The following is a 22,455-nucleotide window of genomic DNA, read 5'->3' on the forward strand; positions in this document are numbered from 1 at the left end:
AAAACCTGTTGTAACTTTTGGTTTGTACACTGTATAAAATTATATCATCTTTTTGTCAAAATAAAAAAATCCTAAATAAAAAAAATGAAAATTAAACTAGATGTTACTAGCTTGGAGTTGAGGATTAGTAGAAACAAAATATGGAAATATCATGTTTGATAACCATTTCAATTTTAGTTTTTAGTTTTTATTTTTTTATGCTAGAGTATAAAAGAAATGAAGGTGAGATTGAGAAAGAGGATAAGAGGGGAGGATGAGGGGAAGGAGTATAAAAGTGAAAACAATTTCAATTAGATTTCAATTTTTAGCTTTTGTTTTCACTTTTGTTACTTCTCCCACTCATTATCTCCTCTCATCTTCCCTCGCAATCTCATCTCCACTCTCATTCTCACTTCTATTCTTCATTTTTTCCTCCATATTCTAGCACAAAAAATTAAACTAAAAATTGAAATTGAAATGATTATCAAACATGCCCTTAGTTTATGTATTAAAAAAAATGAAAACATGAAAGTAAGCTGTTGAAACTTTCCTAAATTTGTAGCTAATTTTTTGTTTAAGTTTTTTTCTTAAAAATAATTGTCCCTTGAACTAGTAAAAACAACTAATTTCCTTCCTATAGTTAAATATCGTCACATTTCATCTTATTTTCTGTTAAAAAATGTTAGTGCCAATGATGGACCTATTAAGGCACAAGGAGGTTCGGCTGCATCTCCCCTTGCAGGAAAAGCCATCAGAGGTGCTGTGTATTGCACCTCTGCTCAGCCATGGAGTTTCAGTGTACGTATTCAACGAAATGCCTAAGAGAATTGTGTCTTTCTGCTTGTTGTGGTTTGCGCAGCGCCTTGGCTTCTTTTTTATTTATGTATAAATCCTGGCCAAAACGACGTTGTTTTGGACCAGGCTTAAAATAAAAAACAGCCATTTCTTGGCTTTAAATAAGGCCTCCATAATTCCTTATTTAAGTGAAATTGAGAGTTCTCTTTATTTAATTGAGCTTTAATAGGGATTGCATTGGCTTTGGTTTTACTTGTTGCAACAACTTCGGTTGAAAGAGCTTTTTTAGCTATAAATATTTTGAAAACACTATTGCGTAACAAAATGGGGAATCAATGGTTGAGTGGTAGTTTGGTTGTTTACATTGAGAAAAATGTTTTTTCTTGTATTAGTAATGAAAATATAAGGCGACGCTTTCATGATATGAAATGTCGTCAATAACAATTGTCGGTTAATTGTAATGTTATTTTTTTTTTCAATTAATTATGAATAATATTAGTATTGTTTAAATTATAAGGATATTTAGTTGTCTAACTTTTTTGTTGTTGAGCTTTTATCCTTTAAAAATTACACATCCATTGAAAAATTAATGAGTCCGCCAGTTGTTAGCGCCCCATGGAAAAATAAGGTTTGTAATTAAGGATTGAATAGGGATGATTACGTGAAGCCAAAGTTTGGACTACAAGTTTGCTGGATAATAGTAGTTAATCTTACAATGGAGATAATGTATTGGAATCTTCCCCTTCTGTTAATATCTTTTGTATAAGTATTAAAAAAAAACCTTAACAATTCCTAAAAATAAAAATAAAAACCTTAACAAAATAGGTGGGATTTACGCGCGTTTTGGTGCGTGTGGGGAAAAAATGAATGTGCATTAAAAAAACAAGAAAAAAAAGTAAAATTTAAAAACACACAACAACGACATTAGAATGGGGAAAGCCCAGAGCCAAGGAAAACGGTCATGAAAGATCGTCGTTGACGAGAAGCGAATGAGATTGAAGAAAACCATCGACTGTACGATCGCCGAGTTCCAACGTCCATGGACGAACGTCGCAAACATCAGGTACTGTAAATTCTACAGCACAATCAATTTCTGCTTCAGCAATCTCCCTCATGAAAATTGTTATTGCGTTTCCAATAATTTGTGCACAAAATTTGATTTTAATGGCGATCGGTTTGCTCAGGTTTCGTTAAGAGGAGCGAGCGCCAAGGAGATTACCAGAGACGCTTTGCTTGAGAAGGTCTCTCAGGAAAGAGAGCTTCGTCAATATGCCAGACGAGCCTCCTCAGCTGCGCTCTTCATTCAGGTGTTTGCCTTTTATTTTCTTAAAAGCGAAAAAATTCCTAATTTATACATTGGTTTGTTAGATTTTGGCTAAACAAAACAAATTTTGATGTGGGAAAGAAGCAAAACAGCAAAAAATTAAGTGGATTTTCGATTTTGTACTGGAGGACATAAAGGGGTGTATTTTTATTTTTATTTTTATGTGTTCAGAGAGTGTGGAGGCGCTACAGGGTGACAAAGATGGTGGCTTGGGAGCTTCGAGAAGAATGGGAGAAAGTGATGAACCAATATGCTGAGTTAGCTATCACGGCAACATGGCTTTCCAGCAATATAGTGAGGCCTTTTCTTTTCTTTATTACTTGTTTATCGACTCTGCACAGGAACATCCAACCCAGAGAAATTTACTCTATGAAGAATCTCTTTCAAATTATGCTGGAAAGCGTGACTTCCACTGGTATGCTTCTATTTATTTATTTAAATAGTTTTCTCGGTTTGTTTTAGCAATTGGGTTGATTTAAATTTTTCATGTGTAGACTCAATGAAGAACTATTGCTCCTTGGCAATCGGCACTGTTGAAGAGAGAAGAGTCTGGAGTTATCAGTCACGAAGGATGATTTCTCTCTGCATGTTTATTCTTTCGGAGTGTGACAAGTCCCGTGCAGGGGGTCAAGATATTGTTGCTCTCACCTCCCTAGCATTGCGTTTTGTTGTTGTCTTAACTGATCTTAAAGGGTGGAAGAGCGTTACTGAGCATGACTGTCAGAGTGCAGATACAGCAGTGAAGGATTTAGTTTGGTTTACGGGAAGCAGCGAAAGTGGTCTTTACTTATCTATCAGAAGATACATTAGCACATTGGATGCTCCTTGCTCTTCACGGATAAGCCGTAGTAGCGTACAAAGAGATGATAGATTTTTGATTACTGCAAGTACAATAACTTTAGCTCTTAGGCCATTTCATGCGGCAAAGTTTGATTTAGACGGTCCTGGCTTGCTGGATATCCATTACGTTACCGAGAATTACTGTGTTTTTCTACTTACAGTTCCTTGCCTTACTCAACGTCTTCCAGCTCTTTTTATATCTGCTATGAGGCACAAGTCCATTCTCTCACCCTGTTTTCAGACATTACTGGTAAGGCTCATTAAATTTGAACTAAATCTTTGTAAGTCCTTTTTGGTAAAGTATTTCCTTTAATGTACTCATTAGTTACGTCTTAAGTAGATTTATAAGTAGTTATGAAAATCCTTCTTTTGGATATGATGAGTCAACCGGTGAGGGGAACTTTGTTTTACGATCTATAACTAGTGTGCAACTGCTGCATACTTCCAAGCTTAACCTGGCATTTCAAAATGAAATATTTTGTATTTATTTGCCATTGAACAGGGATCCTATTTCAACTAATTCATTGACTCGATGTCTCGGTATAGTGTGACTGGACCAGTTTAGAGCAAAAACTAAGCTTATTAAGATTTTGGACACACTGTTATCGCTTCTTACATAGATGAATGCAAATATATTTTACAGGAAAATGGTTGTGTGAGTTTATTAATGGTTTAATAATACTCTTTTGACATTTATTTGTAGATGAATGTAATATATTGTGGATGTACCTTCTAGTTTCAAGTTACAATGATCCATAACATTCTCCATTAAATTGACACCATGTTTTTCCTTCTATTTTGACATTTTCTACTTTAGGTTTTATTAGTTTTGTGGGATGGTTTTGTTTTATGTTAATTCTTCATAAATTCCATCTATCTATCGTTCTATGTTATGATTATTTATTTTATTTATAAATTCCATCATCATATGTCGGGGCATAATCACATCTAATTCATTAAATCCCAATTTCTTTTCAAAATATAACTTCTTAGTCATGTGATTCAAACATGTGGGGACTGATCAAACTTTCGCAGGTGATGGCAGATTTTGAAAGAGAAAATATTAAAGGAAATGTTAGATGTGGATCAATCAAAGATGGATTTTCTTCCCAAGGTGATTCCCCCAGCTGGTTGGGCTCTTGCAAACATTATATGCCTAGCAACAGGGGCAGAGAATGATTCTGTTGATCCTGGAGGGTTCCATCAAGATTTGGACTCTGTATCATATGTCCGTGCTGTTAACATTCTTGCAGAAAACTTATTGTCTAGGCTTGAGAATGTTGACTGTGTCAAGGAGAACCAGAATCTCCAAGGTGAAGTTGAAACCCATGAGAAGCCCACCCATACAGCTTTATGTGAGGGTGAGATGGGGTCCTTTAAAATGTCGTACTTGGATATGTTTAGACCTATTTCCCAGCAGTGGCATCTTACAGATCTTTTGGCTATAATGGATAAGGTTGGTCATATTCAAGGGTCTGAGACAAGACAAAACCTGGAACATTCAAGGAAGTTGGAGCTGCTAGATATTGTGCATTTATATTCATACATGCTCAGAATATTTTCATTATTGAACCCCACAGTTGGATCGTTGCCAGTCCTTAACATGCTATCTTTTACTCCTGGGTTTCTTGTGAATCTATGGAGAGCATTGGAAACAAACCTTTTTCCCAGGGATTGTCACACTGATCCAGACAATTTTGACTGTATTAGTAAAATTTCAGTCAATGACAAAAAAGTTGGGGCTTTTGAGAAAAAACAAAAACATGCCAATAATGATGGAGTTAATAAGTGGGTCACTGTTCTGCATAAAATTACTGGCAAGTCGCAAGGCAATTATTATACGAATTTGAGTGATAATCAACCTAAGCCTAGACCTGTTGACGAGGATTCTTATGATGTTTGGGATATAGAACCTGTAAGGCATGGCCCTCAAGGTATCTCTAGAGATATCTCATGTATGCTTCATCTTTTCTGTGCAAGCTATTCACACCTACTTTTGATTCTTGATGACATAGAATTCTACGAAAAACAGGTAACAGGTTTTATATATATTATTTTTTCTTATTTTCAGTGATTGTTATGATTATTCAAATCTTATCATTCGAGCATTTTATGCATGAACAGGAGCCATTCACACTGGATCAACAACGGAAAATTACATCTGTCCTCAATACATTAGTTTATAATGGTTTTTCTCAAAGTATTGGACAGCAGGATAGACCCCTTATGGAATCTGCAATCAGATGCTTGCACTTAATGTATGAAAGGGATTGCAGGCACCAGTTCTGCCCCCCTGTTTTGTGGCTTTCACCTGCTAGAAAGAACCGTCCACCAATCGCTGTAGTTGCCAGAACTCATGAAGTTCTCTCAGCTAATGCAAGATCAGATGATGCAGCGCCTGTTCCAAGTATAGGTTCTGTTATAACTACAACCCCACATGTATTTCCATTTGAAGAAAGGTAAGAAAATAATCAAATAACGGAAAACTCAATAATTTCATAGTTCAATTATTTTTTTTCCTGTATTTTTGGCTCAATTTGTTTACTTCCTCAACTTTTGAGATCCCTTTTTTTTTTTTGGATCTATGAAATCCATTTTGTGGCCTTTGGATGACCTGTTATTGGCTTCCAGTGAAAATTGTTGACCTTGTGACATATGCCTTGAGGTTGCACAGGTGCGTGCACCTGAATGTTTGGTTTGTATATGTTTCCAAGTGAGAGTGCAGAAGTTCTTCTATGTAATATGCATTACATGGCTTTTCTGGCTTGTGAGGTTTGAGTGAGCACTGGTAGGTGGGTGGGTTGGTGGGGCAGTAGGGATTGACAATTTGTGGGTTGATTATTTTTGCGTCTTCATTGCCTATACTATTCTTCACTGCGTAGTTTTCTAACTTTTTACCTTTGACAGTATGGAATAGTGTCTAGATTCTTCACTACTGACTCTTTTGAGTTTTACCTTCGACATAAGTTTGTTTCTAAAAATCTTTAAGACCTCTACAGTAAATTATTCTTCCTGACATAATTTAGTATCATGGCAGAGTTGAGATGTTTAGAGAGTTTATCAAGATGGATAAAGCCTCCCGAAAAATGGCTGGTGAAGTTGCTGGACCTGGTTCTCGATCAGTTGAGATAGTAGTTCGTCGTGGTCATATTGTTGAAGATGGATTTCGGCAATTAAATTCTCTAGGGTCAAGGTTAAAGTCATCCATCCATGTTTCATTTGTCAGTGAATGTGGCCTTCCCGAGGCTGGCCTGGACTATGGTGGATTATCTAAAGAGTTTTTGACTGATATATCAAAAGCAGCCTTTGCTCCCGAGTAAGTTTGAGATTTTATATAGATATGTATATTTTACATTTTGCTTCCTTGCATTGTTATTGGATTCTTTAGAAGTCAGTTTTCTGAGCTCATTTTTTCTGCTGATCAGGTATGGGCTATTCTCCCAAACCTCAACCTCAGACAGACTTCTGATCCCTAATTCATCTGCAAGATATCTAGACAATGGTATCCAGATGATTGAGTTCCTTGGAAGAATTGTTGGCAAAGCTCTTTATGAAGGAATTTTGCTAGATTACTCCTTTTCACATGTTTTTATACAAAAGCTGTTAGGTCGATATAGCTTTCTTGATGAACTATCAACACTTGATCCAGAGCTTTACAGGAATCTCATGTATGTCAAGGTAAACCTTGGATTTGTTTGTCTGCCTGGGTCCTTCCGTTCTCATTAAATCCTTTCTGAAGCATTGATCATTAGTTTGATAATCATGTAACCATATTAGTGCACTAAGTGTTAGGATGCAATAACAAAACTGTTGAAGATTTATTATAGATGCTTAAGAGATAAAACTGATGTGCCTTGCTCCTTAAAGGGCTATATTAAAAGGCTGTATGACATCAGGACCGCATATTGTAAACTTGATAGGGTCTATGTGGTTGCATCTCAATCCAAACTATTTGAATTAAGGTGTTATTGGTTGCTTTGTCTGTACAGTTTGAGATAGAGCACCCTTGATTGGTTCATGTCCAGCTTTAAGTGTCTTGAAGTCTCCATTCTGGATCAAGTTTATCTTACATGTACTGATATGCTTTTCCATGCATTTGTTTCTTTAAAGATTTTGATCTTTTACTTGTGTGGTTATTGCAGCACTATGACGGTGATGTCGAGGAACTCTGTCTGGATTTTACTGTAACTGAAGAATCATTTGGAAAAAGGCACGTTATTGAGCTTAAGCCTGATGGGAAAGATGTTGCTGTGACAAACAAGAACAAGATGCAGTACATTCATGCAATAGCTGATTATAAGCTTAACCGACAGGTTTATATTTCATTCCTGTTCAACTAATGTTTTGAAGATTACAGTTATTATTACTCTTATTGGTGAAAAGAATTACCTTGTTTTCAATGTTGAATTGCAGATATTTCCCTTTTCAAATGCGTTCTGTACAGGGTTAACTGATCTCATCTCACCATCTTGGCTAAAATTATTTAATGCAGGTGAATTTAATCAGGTAAGGCCCTCTATACATGGGTATGCTTATTGTTCTGGTGAATATGACTGTATGACTGCTGGGTGCATTCTCTATGGATGGATTCATATAAGATATGATTCTCTTGTAAACTAATCTGCCCTTTAATCTTATGCTCAATATATTAATCATCTTAAACTTGTAAGTTAAGACCTAGTCCCTTTTCTCTTGATTCCAAAAGTTTGAAGAAAAAAAATGGAGCATCATCTTTCTAGGTCTTACTTTCATGGTTTAGGTAGTTGGCTGATAAGGTGACATTTGGAAATAATACCATTTAAAAACAGTAGCAAAATTATTCCTCTAATAGGGAGAAATTGCAGCGGGAAAAAAAACTTAAAACTCTAATGATGAGATCAGGAGAGTTAAAATATAAGTGTCGCCTTAACTAAATGATCCTTTTTAGAGCTATCTATCTTAAGATTTTCTTCTTGTGAAATAATCATAATTCATGTCTTGATCTTTTCCCCTTGAAATATTTTAATAATAATAATGTACTTGGTCATGATGGGCCAGTATTATGATTCATCAAGTCCTCCAAATACTTTTCCTTTAAGAGTGCTGACTTTGATGCTCATGAATTCAGTTAGTTGTCAAATACTGATCTATAACTACCATATACAGTTGCTTTCAGGTGGAAACCATGACATTGATGTTGATGATTTAAGAAAGAATACAAGGTACACTGGCGGTTACTCTGATGGGAACCGGACGATTAAAATATTTTGGGAGGTATTGACTATTCTGTGGTGGTTGAATGAGCTTATGTTTTGTATAATTAGGTGTTCCTAATTTTAATTTCTCCAAGATGGTTCTTGTAAAATACTGACCTGTTCCTTTTTCAATGATTTGATTTGGATTCCGTATTTGCTGCCTATTTTCTGTTAATCATTCAAGACCAAATATGCTCATATAAAAATATTCTGCTCTCTCTCTCTCTCTCTCTCTCTCTCTCTCTCTCTCTCTCAAATCTCAGTGCTGATTCATGTCTGACTCTCACCAGAAGAGAAACAGCCAACTTTCATCATTTTCTGTTTTTTCAATTTATTCTGTATCATGTGGCATATTTAATTTTGGGATTTCGTTTGTATCTTGTCTTATAGATGCGCATTTTGATTTAGGATACCTATGATCTTTTTATGTTTTATTGAGTTTCTTCCGACCATTATCACAGGTAATCAAAGGATTTGAACCTAGTGAACGTTGTATGCTTTTAAAATTCGTAACCAGTTGTTCTCGAGCTCCATTACTTGGATTTAAACATTTGCAACCGACGTTTACAATCCATAAGGTATGTAATTGATCTTACAACTATGTGTATGTATCTAGTATGCAATTACTCAAGAATTGGGTCTTATATAGGTTGCATGTGATATCCCTCTTTGGGCAGCAATGAGAGGAGAGGATGTTGAGCGGCTTCCATCAGCGTCAACTTGCTATAATACTCTGAAGGTACAATAAATGGAAAATGCCCTCCTACCCCTTTCTAATTTTTCAATAACATTGCAATAGATAAGAGTTCAGAACAGATACCAGACTCTCAATTACATCTGCCACTACTGATGCTCATTTTAATTTTTTCGGTTTGAAACCGCACTTATGATTTCATTCTCTGTGATGTTTGCAGCTTCCAACTTACAAACGTCCGAGCACTTTGAGAGCAAAACTTCTATATGCAATCAGTTCCAATGCAGGATTTGAACTTTCTTAAGGATCCCCTTCAGGTTATACATTTTACTTGCCTTACTGAACCTTTAATGTTAATTCTATTTTGTAACAGTATTTCTCACCTGTTACGTACTGAAAGCAAGATGGATTCTAAGCGTCCTTGATTGCATGGATTTTTAAACAATAAAATTATTACAGATGAGCTATTAAAGAAAGGGTTAAACCAAGATACTTTATATTATCCACTAAGATGTTAATTTCCACCTATAGTTTGACATATTAAATTTTTTTTTTCTTTCATGTATAAAAAATATTTGGCAAATCATTAAGAAAGCATATTCAATAACTTCAGGTTTGTGCAAGCAAATATTAATTTTACTAACTTGGACCAGTTTAGAGAACTGGGCCATGATCTTGCTTAAATGATAGACTTCAGACTATGAGGAAACTAAATTCTGGAACTAAAACCACTAAATACCTATTTTTTTATCATAATATTTATAAGATAACGAGAGTGCAGTAGTCTTAGATTATGCCACTGCGGATATAGATTCAAGATATGAGGTCAAAACCCTGCTGAAGTAGATTGCCAGCCAAGAACTTGTTGGCAGCTTCAGAGGGATGGAAGCCATCCCAAAACACATAACCAGTTGCATTGGTACATGTTACAGACCTAGAGTTGCAAAACATAGAGGTTTCCAATCTACCGGTTCCACAACAAGCTCTTCTCGTCTCAAAGAACCCTGTCAGATAATGAAATTTGGTTATCAAGCAATAAATGTAATAATCAATCACATACATATTCGAACTATCTAATCTAAACTAACACAACTTACGCCAAACAAAATCAATAGAGAGAATCTTTCTATTGATGCTAAAAAACAACTGTTTTTTCGTAACTAGTATGGTGGTTCTTGTTGTTGCCCTTTTTTGTTTTTATGTTTTTCACATTGATCAACTATTGAACAGAGGTGCTTTACCATTATCACCAGGGTTTGTGATCATATCCAGGACAGGCTCGAAGATATCGAAAACTACAAGCTTGAGATGCACTGGTTTAACCTTGGGATGCACTGGTTTCTTCCTAAGCCAAATAGGGTGATTGCTGCTGGCAAACACCCAGTTGGTGGTAAGCTTATGACTCCAATCCTTCGCGCTCCCAGTCCGTACAAATTCTGTCACAGTAATGCGTATGTCATCAGAGTGTATATGAAGAAACAGTTGCAGAATGATGTCCAATTACTTTGCTGTATCAAACATGATTGAATTTTCTATTTAAATTCAAGGTCACCATTATGACACTTTTTCCCCCATATCGCACCCTTACTGAAGCTTTCAATTTAACTTCACCATAGGTAGCTGCGAATCTTCATGCAATATAGAACTATATGATCACTGTACATTTATTTGGGTTCAGGTTTGTGTTATGCGCAATTGCAATTTCTAGTTTTAGGTTTAGGTTTGGCTTTCGTCTGCAAACATCAATCAACTATGAGATTATTTCTTACTTTTTGGGTCGTGTGTGTGTGTGGTGTTGTATATAAAAAGTTAAGATATGGGGAAAACATGCAGCATGCATAATCTGAGTTTGGAGTGACCTGAATGAAAGTGGAGTAGGATATCATGAGAATGTCTGAGAATTGGTCAGGTGAGAAAACTAGAAGGGGATTGATGTAATAGTTTTGAATGAAATCACTGGTCCCTGCACTTAGAAGGTGAATGGCTCTAGAGAATATGGCATTGGCTTTAGCTCTTCACACCATACTCGCCACTTCATTTTGATATTCCCTGTAGTTATTCAGCTGCTGGGTCAGCGAAATGGTACCCTACAAAACCAAAGATGGATCATCATATCAACACATGAGAGAGAGAGAGAGAGAGAGAGAGAGAGAGAGAGAGAGAGAGAGAGTCACTGTCTACATATAAGCGGGCTGTGTTGTCACAATAGCCAGAAGCAGCTGAGGCAAAGTTGACTCCAGTCAAGGTGTTCACTCCTTTGGCTTCTTGGCTAAGGTAAGCTGGTGGGTTGGAAGTGAATCCCAGATAGTCAGCTGTAAAAGAAAGAAACAAGTTCACATAAACTCATCAGAGGAGAAAAACAAGAAGAAGGAGGAGAAATAGTTGTTGATAACAGTTACCTGTGAAGTCTGTGGCAAGCTTTCCATTAGAGAATCTTCCAGTTGGTCCATGAGTAACAAAGTCTCTTCCATAAGGAGGGAAGTTTGCCTTGACAAGTGTAGTGAGGTTGTTATTGTTTCCAACATCAACCAGAGAGTCCCCAAATATGATAAGTGCAGGAAATTGGGGGTCCCCATGAGCCACTTTGAAAACCAGAACAAGAATGCTCAAGGAACCAGAAGTTTACTTGAAATCCCCATTTCTTCCCCTTGTTCTTTTAACAGTTAGAAGAAAAAAAAAAAACACTCACTGCCTAAACAGAGGAGACAGAGTAAATGAAAGACGAAGAGGGCACAGGTGGGGGGCAATTTAAGGAGTATAAAGCTGCCATGCTCTCGTAAGGAAACACGTTTAGAGCCTTGTGATATTTGTCCTCTTTATAATAGCCTCTGGTTGTGGGTTTGTTTTGAGGAGTGACGAAGTATTTAGTTAAAGCATCAAATACTTTTAGAGAGCTTATGGAAAAAGGCTGGTTCTTTCTGGCATGGCTAGCTGCTCACATTATACATCATGCAAACTGCCATGTCTTGAACAAATAGTTTCCTTTGCTATCAGACATGATTTTTCGAAAGCTGTCCCTTATATGATCCTTTGCTATATATATATATATATATAATTTATTATTATTATTTCTGTACATCTATAATCAGAGAAATCATCAATGCAAGGAAATTATGACCCAACATTTAAAATTTTTCATGATGGCTGGGCACTGAGATATTGTAGCAAATTCTAACATGGGTTATTCTATAGGCCCTCAAATGAGGCCTTATTGCTTAACCATTAGATCAAACTAACAAATTTGATTCAATGGCATAGTTAAGATATAGAGCCTCGTTTAAGGACCTTGACTATAGAATTCTACCCTATATATATGGCACTGAGATATTGTAGCAAATTTACTTGAAAGCAGTCTATGATTTTATGAGGAATGGCCGAGGAATGGAGTAAATGGACCTTGTCATGGCCCTGCCTTAAAGGCCAGCGCTTTACACACTTAGACTAAATTGTTACTTTCTTTACTCCTCCTGCCTAATTGTTAGTTCATCACTAAGGGCTATTTTCATAGACAGTTCATCCGGGGTTTCTGTTGTTATTATTATTTGTTAATTTAGCGTTTAGTGTTTTTTTTGTGAAAAGTGTACAGCCGCGCGGATATACTCTATAAATAGAATATTACAACTGTATAGCCGCGCGGCTATATTATATAAATAGAAATTTTTAACAGTATAGCCGGGCTATTTAGCATAATCTGAATTTATCTTTTTTAATTACTTTAATTAGTAGTTATGTTTTAATTATTATTTACTTAGTGAATAATTAGTATTTAAATATTTAAATATATTTTATTTTGATTCAATAATATGTGAGTATTTTGTGAATAATACGTGAATTTTGTGTTCATAATTTTGTAAAAAATAAGTGTATTAAACATGAAAAATATGTACGTACATGTACAATACGAGTATTAAATGTGAAAATGCTAAATTCTTTATACGAGTAATAAATCTGGAAAAGTAAAAACTCAAAAGGGGACCATAGAGACTTGGGTAATGGCCTAATAGTAATGGATAATGCTCTAAACTACTCTTATCGATAAATAAAAATTGGGAAAAAACAATTATAAATTTTTTTTTTAAAAAAAAGACCACAGTATCTATGTAAAGAGTATAGCCTATTCTGGAAAAAAAAAAAAGAGTATAGCCTAATTATAAAAAAACGAATTTTAAAATAAACTACCACTGTACAGCTGCAAGGCTATACTCCTTTTTTAAAATTAAACAATCGGGGGAACAGCCGCTCGGCTAAACTATTTATTTATAATAAATAAATAAAAAGCCCGCCTAGCGCGTGTTTTTGTGGACAGAGTACAGATAGTACAGCCGCGCGGCTATACTATATGAATAGAATATTACAAACGTCTAGCCGCGCGGCTATAATCTATAAATAGAATTTTTAAAAAGTATATCCGCACGGCTATACCCATTGAATAGCATAATCTGAATTTCTCTTTTTTAATTACTTTAATTAATAGTTATGTTTTAATTATTATTTACTTAGTGAATAATTAGTATTTAAATATTTAATTCAATAATTGTGGGTATTTTTTGAATAATATGTGAAATTTGTGTGTATTATTGATTTTTTTTAAACAGGTGTATTAAACATGAAAAATACATACGTACGTTTACAATACAAGTATTAAATGTGAAAATGCTAAATTCTTTATATGGGTAATAACTTTGAAAAGTAAATACTCAAAAGCAGACAATAGAGACTCGGGTAATGGCCTAATAGTAATAGATAATGCTTTAAACTATTGTTCTAGATAAATAAAAATCGGGGAATTTTTTTTTTAAAAAGGCTTTTTTATCACGAATGGTGGGCTTACAAAATTATCACCTTTCATTCTTCACCTCTTTTTGTGACACTAATTGTCCTTAATGTTACCCTACGCACATCAAAATGGTCCTTCCGTCAGCTTTCGTCAAATGTTCTGTTAAAATGCTAACATGGCACATATATAAAACTACAAATCCAATAGAATAGAGCCACGTGGCATTAAATAAAAGGTGTAATATTATATTGAAAAGAAAATTAAACTTTTTTTGAAAATAAATATTAAAACTTAAAAAAAACAAAACAAATGACCTGCCAGTTTTACCACCAGCCATCTCCCATGATCCATGATCACACCCAGCCAAACCCCATCCTACCTTCCTCCGACTGACACCCCGCCGATCCAGCTCAAACCCACCGCCACGGCCGCTCTCCTCTCCAACACAACCAAACTCCACCTCTCCCAGATTACTGCGAGTTGAGTCGCTCGAGTTGCCGCTTTCATTTTAAACTTACCCAACTTCAGCAGAGATGAAAATTGGGCAGCAAATATTACCAAAAAGAAAGAAAAGAAAAAAGGGCAGCAACATCACCTTTCAAGATGCCAAGATGGACAATTCAAAATGCAAATTTCAAAACAAATGTCCGGTATTATCAAACCAATTAACTACAATTTGAAATTTTATTTAAATTAAAAGGCTCGAATTCAAATTTCAGATACATATCAAGACACCATGGACAGTGGTGGTTCCAAGATTTGAAAGCCAGCTGGGCAAAACTTATATAATAAACTTGACGAAATGAATGAATTTCATTAATAAACATTAAAAGATTACATAGTGAGGAGAGACGTAATGAACCTTACCCTCAAATGCATTTATATCTACAAATACAAAAACTAAAATAAGACCAAAAGTAAAAGTAAAAGAAAAAAATAGAAAAAAAAATTATTTCACTTTAAAAAGAAAGATAAAATAGGGGACTACATTAATTTTTAAAAAGCAAGGTTTATATCGAGAGAAATGGGAAGGAAGAAAATTGGTGGAGCTAGGTTTTTTTTTAATGAGTTGTGACCTCATTTCTCCCCTTGTTTCCTTTTATAAACGTCTATTATGACATCCGTTTTTGGCTTTCCACCTCGAGCTCCATAGCTCTATCAATCATGTTCCGTAATTTATGAAATAGTTATCTTTGTGGGAGATAAAAAAAATTCATAATCATAAATAATGTAGGTAATATTTTTCTAACAAAAAGAGATAAGGAAAAGGAAGAAATAAGAAAGGGAGAGAAGAGAGAGAAGAGAGAGGATAGAAGAAAAATAACGAAAAAAAAAAAAGAGAGGAGAGATGAGAGAAGGAAAAGAAAGAAAAAAAAAAAGAGGGAGAGAAGAGAGAAGGAAAAGAACGAAAAAAGAGAGAGAGGAGAGAAGGAAAAGAATAAAAATAAATAAAAATAAAAAGAGGAGAGAGAGAGAGAGAGAGAGACTGGGGCTTTGCTTTTTCGAGGGAAGAAAGAGAGAAGCGGGGTTTGAGATAGAGAGCACACCCAACCTAGACGTGAGATAGAGAGAAAGAAAGGGTGTCGTAAGGGAGGTGCTGTAGGGATGAGTGTGGGGTGTCGTAAGGGAGGTGCTGCAGGGATGAGTGTGGGGTGTCAAGGCTCAGAGGATGGGGTTGGCGCTGGCTTTTGTTATTACTCCGTTTTTTTTTCTTCTTCAATTCTCTGGTTGTTCGTTCATGTTAATTTTTTTTTTCGTCTCTCTCTCTCTCAAATCTGTTCGATTTGGGGAGTTCAATTTTGCTTTCCTTCTATTAATATTATTTTATTAAATTTTGTTTAATGTTTTAGTTTTTAAATATTTAATTAATTTTTATTAATATATTATTGGATGTATGGCCCGATATGTAAATAGTATCGCCGCGCGGCTATACTATTTATAAAAAAGAATTTAGAAAAATCCGGAGTATAGCCTATGAAAAACCCAAAAAAAGACCGCCCAGCGCTGCTTATAGAGTGCGTTTTTGTGAAAAGGGTATAGCCGCGCGGCCATACTCTATAAATATAATATTTCAAAGGTAGAGCCGCGCGGCTATACGCTCGGTATAGAATTTTTTTATTGTATAGCCGCGCTTCTATACCATTGAATATCATTACTTTAATTAATAGTTATGTTTTAATTATTATTTACTTAGTGAATAATTAGTATTTAAATATTTTAATTCAATAATATGTGAGTATTTTGTGAATAATACGTGAATTTTGGGCATATTATTGAAAATTTTGTAAAAAAACAACTGTATTAAACATGAAAAATACATACTTACGTGTACAATGAGTATTAAACATGAAAAATGCTAAATTCTTTATACGGGTAATAACTTTGGAAAAGTAAATACTCAAAAGGGAACAATAGAGACTCGGGCAATAACCTAATAATAATAGATAATGCTCTAAACTACTCTTATCGATAAACAAAAATTGGGGAATAACAATTTTTTTAAAAAGATCATAGGATCTATGTAAAGAGTATAGCCACGAGGCTATACGATTTGTAAAAATGAATTTAATAAAAACGACACCTGTAAAGCCGCGCGGCTATATGCTTTTTTATAAAAAGAAAATCCGAAGTATAGCCGTGCGGCTATACGATTTTAATTTAGAAAAAAAAAAAAAAGACGACCCGACCATGAACAATTTTTTCTCGTTGTGCAGGACGTCCGGATGGGCCGTCGACCAGCAAAGCGGCCCGGGTTATTAGGTAATTAAGAAATTTATGAGAAGTAACCTAATATGAAAAATACTATGTAATTAAGAAAATTTTCTCTTTGTTTCCATAAGTTAGAATACTATAAGTCGAAATGAACGTATGTTTGTATACGATAAGTCGAAATGAACGTATAGTGGCCTTCTCTATGTGAAAGGGTATAATGGTCATTCACTTTATTTGAAAAGAAAAATAGAAAACGTAGCGCATTTGACTAGCTACGATTAGCTTTGCTAGCTCCTCCTCCTCCTAGACGTGCGCTTGGGGAGGAAGACTTTTTCAATAGGGATCGTTTGATCACCCAACCTAAACAAATGAGAAGAGAATTTATTTATTTTTATCGTACATACTATACGTGGTCATGTGTTTGAATTCCTCTCCTCATCATAAAAAAAAGCTGTGAAAAGTATGTTACAAATCAACGTTCTAATATTGCTTTCAACTATGTACACGTATTTTTGCAACCTATCCTATATCTAGATAAATCTTTCTCAACTAGATGGTAAAATGTCTTAGTTTTATTCATTCAGTTTCAATGAATAACCTGTACTTTTTTTCAACGTCTTATAATTTCTATGTGGAGTTCCACCACACAAGCCAAGTACCACACTAAAGTAACAATGACTGTCCAATTTTCTCTCTCTTAGAATCTCCTTGTTCTATTCTCTCTCCCTCCCAAAGGGCGCTCTAGCTCTCTTTAATATTCATAACATGCTCATCACTCAAAGTGTATTGGAAGGCATATTGTTTTAAGACAATGCAGATGAACATCACATTGCAAGGAGGTCTTGCCCTAATGCTTCAACATCATAAATTTTCCCTCTTCTTAAGGAACCAATCAAATCGTACAACAGTATAAATATTTTCTCATAAACTAGTTTCATTAATATAAACAATGCCTACTACAAGTAGCGGGGATTAAGTGGCACTGGCAACCATGATTAATTGTTGTTAATGATTTTAGAGAGATGAATATTCAATACTCAAGGGGCTAATTATATATGAGGGAGTTTAGATTGGATTGAGGTGTTTTTAGAGGTTTGTTTGTGGGTAGGTTTCCTATTAATAAGGATTTCTTTCCGTGTTTAACTTGAACCGGAGGATCACTTCACTACAAGAAAAAACGTCAGTTAGTTGACTTGACTTGGGATATATTTAGATTTAGATTTAGATTGTACCAACCTTAATTATATTTTTAAGGGTGATTTTATTGGCAACCAACAATTCTATTTTTTTTTTACCCAACACTAATTTTAAACATGAATAACATATTTTACCCTTATACATAATTACTGTTGAAGACAAATAACATTTTTAAAAAAAATTGTACCTTATCACTAGACCCAATATAACAATATACACCCGTGCAACCCTAGTCAGACTTATTTCTAAAACTTCTTTATTGACTATCATGTTGATAGACTCTTGTTCTCGTAACTAAACCCTAACAAGGTTTATACGCTTATATTGGTCAAGACATACCTAGTATTTACTCTTGAAGGGTGAGATTGAAGTTAGGAAGTCTTCGGTTGAGGTATAAATCAATTTTGTTTTTGTTTTTCAAGTGTTACTTTCATGATGGTCGATGTTTACATTCAGTAGACTAGTATCGAACACGATAAAAAAATTTGGTGGTGTTTCAACAAAAAATCAAAACAAGTTTGGTAGTGAGTGACCGAAATTTATCCTAGCTAATATTCGATGGAATTCCTTTGTAAAATTGAAAGGAGTTTGGTTGTATAGAATCGAATTTGCACATATTGTTCGCGAAATATATTCTTTTTATTTGTTCCAATAATTCATTGTCGACCACAAATTTAATGCAATATATTTTTACCTTTTACCTATTGAATGAATGAAAAGAAGGTCACGCCGCTAGTGAAGGTAGCAATGTGGGAACAAAATGTGTAATGGACTACAGTAATCGATTCACAACTGACGAGGGAAAGCTTTATATGGCCTAAAATAGTCTCCTAGGGCATGGTTTGGTAGATTCTCACAAGCTATGCAAAAATGTGGATATTGTCCGAGTCAAGCAAATCACATGTTGTTTCTTCGACATTCTGGAAAGGGTAATTGTGATCGTCTATGGTGATGATATCATAGTAACAGGGGATGACACTGAGGAAATCAAAAGGTTGAAGGTTCCAATTGGCTAAGGAATTTGAAATCAAAGACTTGGGTATCCTAAGATATTTTTTGGGGATTGAAGTGGCTCATTCAAAATAGGGAATCTTTGTTTCACAAAGAGAATATGTGCTAGATCTTTTAACTGAAACAGGGATGCTAGCTTGCAAGCATGTGGACACTCCAATAGAACAAAATAATAGAGTAGGTGAACATACTAATGATACGCATGTTGACAAGGAGAGATATCAGAGATTGGTAGGAAAATTGATTTATTTGGATTATACAGGACCATATATAGCCTATGCAGTGAGTGTTGTCAATCAATTTATGCACGACTCACGAGCCACGGGAAGTTCACATGCATGCAGTTGAAAGCATACTTAGAGACTTGAAATTAGCACCTAGTAGAGGTCTTTTGTTTTCCAAACATGATCATTTTGGAGTCAAGGTCTACACAGATGCAGATTGGGCTAGTTCTATTTCAGATCGAAGATCCACTACATTTGTGGGTGGCAACATAGAGACATGGCGAAGTAAGAAGCAGTCAGTTGTTGCTAGGTCCAATGTTGAAGTAGAATTTAGGGCCATGGCTCATGGTGTGTGTGAATTAATTTGGTTGAGGATTTTGCTAAGAGATTTGAAGATTGCATATAAGGACCCTATGAAGCTATATTATGATAATAATGCAGCCATCAGCATTGTTCATAACTCAGTTCAACATGATAGGACTAAACATGTTGAGATTAACACACTTTATTAAGGAGAAATTGCCAGAAGGTGTGATTTGCACCCCATATGTGAGAAGCGAGGATCAACTTTCTGATATTCTAAGGGAGTCTCCAGCAAAGTCTTTGAGTCTACTCTTGCCAAGCTGGGAATCCAAGACATCTACGCTCCAGGTTGAGAGGGAGTGTTGAGTGTCTAAATATAGTGTAGTTGACCTCGTGTGATTAGCCTTGTAATTAGATGTAATTAGCTAATTTCTACTTGTTGACTTTGGGCTTAGTTACTTTCCCTGTATATGATATCTTGTATGCTATTTATTTTCTCTTTGTTTTAATAGTTTTCAACAATCTTTTAATGCATTGAGACTTTGACATTGCTATGGGGCGAAGCTTATGTTGTGTCTCCCATCACGTTTTAATGAGCAGAGAAGGGAGACACTTTGGGTCATTTTGATAATAATTTATTATACATATTGAAGGGGAAAGTACGATATTTTCATATTGTGGGTGTAAGTTCGTGTAACATGAGATTCTGGGCTACATATGCATGGTACGTGCATATTTGTTTGTTTTGTTGTGTAGGTGTAGCTTAACGGGTATAAAGATGGAGTTATCATGACATTCATGCATATCATAAATCAATAAATATGTTGAATTACATGCATAATAGTTTAGTCTTGAAAATTTTCATTGACAAGACTTTTGTCCGTACTGAGTTGTGTTTTCAATCACCATTTTATAGGTCTAAAAACCATGTTATTGTGTTTCGTTAACTTATAATACTAATGCCAGAAATGAGTATATACTTAACTTAGTATTATTTATAACCCTCGTGATAGATAAGGGGATTGTCATAAAGTATAGGGGTGTGCATCGGTTCAAAACCAATCCTTATGCAAGCCAATAGACATTGGATTATGATTTTTTCAATCCAATCCAATCCAATCCAATCTAATCCAATTGATATTGGATTGGATTGGATAATCGAATTTCATTATGAAAAAAGATAATAGTGAAATATTTATCGTCATGTTTAATATAATCAAACATTTTACTATATGTACTATATGTAAATGTAAAATATAAATGAAATGCTAGAGGAATTTTTTTAATTCTATAATATACTAAACATAACTCTATCGAATGACTTAAAATGTGCATAACTTTCTTAATCACAATTACCTACATTAACAAAACAAGCATGAAACTAATTGAACTGGATTGGATTTGAACAAGCAAATCCGTCATCCGATCCAATCATGTCGGTATTTTTTTTTTTTTTTTTATCAAATAGAAAGATTCATTCAACCGTAACACCAACCAATGATAAAGTTTACAAATGAACGGAGAGCGTTAGTGTGGCCTCATTAAAACCTTGCCATCCAAAACCCCTAATGGGGGAAAATCCGGTCAAGGAAAAAGAGTACCACCGCATCTCAAAAACAAACAAGGAATTACACCATAGCTATATCCTTATCTAAAAGAATGCTTAACCATGGAGGAGCACGGTCTTTCCAAAAAAGCCGAGATCTCACTCTCAACCCATGCTGAGCTAGACTATGTGCCACCCCATTACCCTGCCGGTGTTGGTAGAACACTCCAGCCACCTCTCGATCAACCATTAACCGACGAACATCCTCCACCACATTACCAATATTACTCCACCAATCCAAACCATCTTTAAGAATAGAAACAGCTTCTTGAGAATCAAGACCAATGGTAAACCGAGTAAAACCCATGTATCCCATCATCAATAACCCTTCCCGAACAGCCACCAACTCCGTGCCCAAAACATCCAATCCAGGTGGACCAAACGATGCGAAACCACAGATAAAGTGTCCGGCGTGGTCACGACAAACTCCCCCTAGACCCCGATCACCTTGCTCACATCCCACAGCCCCATCACAGTTAAGGAGAAGAGTATTGACCCGTGGTTTCAACCAACGGGCCTGCGGAGAGACGAGGGGGAGCTTGGATCGCTCCTCACAAGATTTAAACACTTCCAGCATTTCCATCGTGTTTTCCACCATATTATCCACCCGTGTACTCTGTTTCCCATGCAAAGAATCATTACGTAGTTTCCACGCACTCCACGCACAACAAGCAAAGCGCTCTAAGTCAGCTTTCGACAGCATTGAAGCCACAGCCTCAAAAGCATCAGCGAAGGTGCCCCCCGCCATATTAATTCGCCGGATGAAATGGGTACACTTCCATAGCTTTTGACTCATTTTACACGACCACAAAGCGTGGAAAGCATCTTCAGGATAGTTCCCACACCTTGAGCACACATGAGACGGAAGCACCCTTTTCTTAAATAAATTGATTGCAGTTGGCAGAATTTCAGTACATGCCCGCCACAGCAGCATCTTAACTTTGTTGGGGACAGCTAGCTTCCAAATTCGCTTCCAGAAGCCTTCTTGAGCACTCTGATCCGATCCCCCCACTCCAAAATCCTCATCGCACTGCCTTACCGCCACACGATACCCAGTTTTAACGGAATATTTCCCGTTCTTTGAGAAAAACCAATATTTGCTATCACCCAGCTGTGAAACTAATCCCTAAACCCTAATCATGTCGGTATTGAAAGTAAGAGATTCGATTCAATTCAATTTGCCAAATCATCGAAAACCAATTAAAATTGGATCAGTCGGTTGGATCTTGCACACCCCTAATAAAATGAAGAAAATTCTCAAAAATCCACTATTTGATAGGAACCACAAAGTACTGCCATAAAATTGGCATGGCTGACTAACTTATTTCATCTCTGGTTGAGTTCTTCGCAAAATAAAAAACTTATTTTTGCCATCACTGGGGACAATTCTCTTGCTTGTTCAGCCTCGCCGCAATAGACGTAATAATTTAGGCTATCAGGAAGAGAGTTGTATTGTACCCAATATGAACTGGTTCCAGCCTTTGCAAGGTATATGAGAGCAGCAATCTCACATATCTTCTGTGCATTTGAAATATCAAAATAGATTTTCATGTTGTTTCTGGAGGATCCATTTTCTGTTCTTGGCACTTCATGGCTCCTTTTCTCTATCGAAAATATCATATGGTTTAAGGAGCATTATTTTGTTTCAAGAAAAAACAAATTATCGTTTTTGTATTGAATAATAACCAGAATTTGCCTAATTTATCGTTTTTCACAATATTACTCGCACAAAAATAAAAAAGAAAAGAGAATAGGATTG

General features: G+C 35.6%; 2 protein-coding genes and 1 pseudogene across 4 annotated transcripts; 1 reads left to right on the forward strand and 2 right to left on the reverse strand.

The window, feature by feature from the left end:
- Positions 1 to 1,678: 1,678 nt before the first annotated feature.
- Positions 1,679 to 10,440, forward strand: UPL7 (ubiquitin-protein ligase 7). 2 transcript variants are annotated; one of them, XM_021955260.2, is made up of 15 exons: positions 1,679 to 1,837; positions 1,959 to 2,081; positions 2,270 to 2,513; positions 2,593 to 3,188; positions 3,984 to 4,970; positions 5,063 to 5,397; positions 5,976 to 6,254; positions 6,364 to 6,616; positions 7,081 to 7,251; positions 7,352 to 7,444; positions 8,084 to 8,191; positions 8,634 to 8,750; positions 8,822 to 8,911; positions 9,087 to 9,183; positions 10,120 to 10,440. In XM_021955260.2, exons 1-14 carry the CDS (start codon positions 1,814 to 1,816, stop codon positions 9,168 to 9,170), a joined length of 3,504 nt encoding a protein of 1,167 aa, XP_021810952.2. In that variant the 5' UTR covers positions 1,679 to 1,813; the 3' UTR covers positions 9,171 to 9,183; positions 10,120 to 10,440. The 2 variants fall into 2 exon arrangements, 1 of the variants encoding a protein (XP_021810952.2); XR_002526260.2 differs by lacking the exons at positions 8,084 to 8,191; positions 8,634 to 8,750; positions 8,822 to 8,911; positions 9,087 to 9,183; positions 10,120 to 10,440 and having other exon boundaries at positions 6,364 to 6,606.
- LOC110754214 (GDSL esterase/lipase At5g03810-like) lies at positions 9,476 to 11,488 on the reverse strand (annotated as a pseudogene). The gene is made up of 5 exons (XR_015825791.1): positions 11,266 to 11,488; positions 11,048 to 11,178; positions 10,726 to 10,953; positions 10,108 to 10,302; positions 9,476 to 9,870 (listed from the first exon to the last, which is right to left on the reverse strand). The product of XR_015825791.1 is annotated as a GDSL esterase/lipase At5g03810-like (transcript).
- A 9,230-nt stretch (positions 11,489 to 20,718) lies between these two features.
- On the reverse strand, positions 20,719 to 21,444 carry LOC148293312 (uncharacterized). Its single transcript, XM_088244675.1, has one exon. The coding sequence runs from the start codon at positions 21,442 to 21,444 to the stop codon at positions 20,719 to 20,721; it is 726 nt and encodes a 241-aa protein (XP_088100801.1).
- Positions 21,445 to 22,455: the final 1,011 nt, after the last annotated feature.

The sequence above is a fragment of the Prunus avium genome, chromosome 7, assembly GCF_965620075.1.
Source record: "Prunus avium chromosome 7, drPruAviu1.hap1.1, whole genome shotgun sequence".
In the NCBI taxonomy this organism is placed as follows: Eukaryota; Viridiplantae; Streptophyta; class Magnoliopsida; order Rosales; family Rosaceae; genus Prunus; species Prunus avium.

Coding starts and splice junctions, on each gene's coding strand:
- UPL7 (XM_021955260.2), top strand. CDS start 1,814: ATGGACGAACGTCGCAAACATCAG. Junction 1,838..1,958: donor ACGAACGTCGCAAACATCAG/GTACTGTAAATT, acceptor CGGTTTGCTCAG/GTTTCGTTAAGAGGAGCGAG. Junction 2,514..2,592: donor GGAAAGCGTGACTTCCACTG/GTATGCTTCTAT, acceptor TTTCATGTGTAG/ACTCAATGAAGAACTATTGC.
- LOC148293312 (XM_088244675.1), bottom strand. CDS start 21,444: ATGGCGGGGGGCACCTTCGCTGATGCTTTTGAGGCTGTGGCTTCAATG.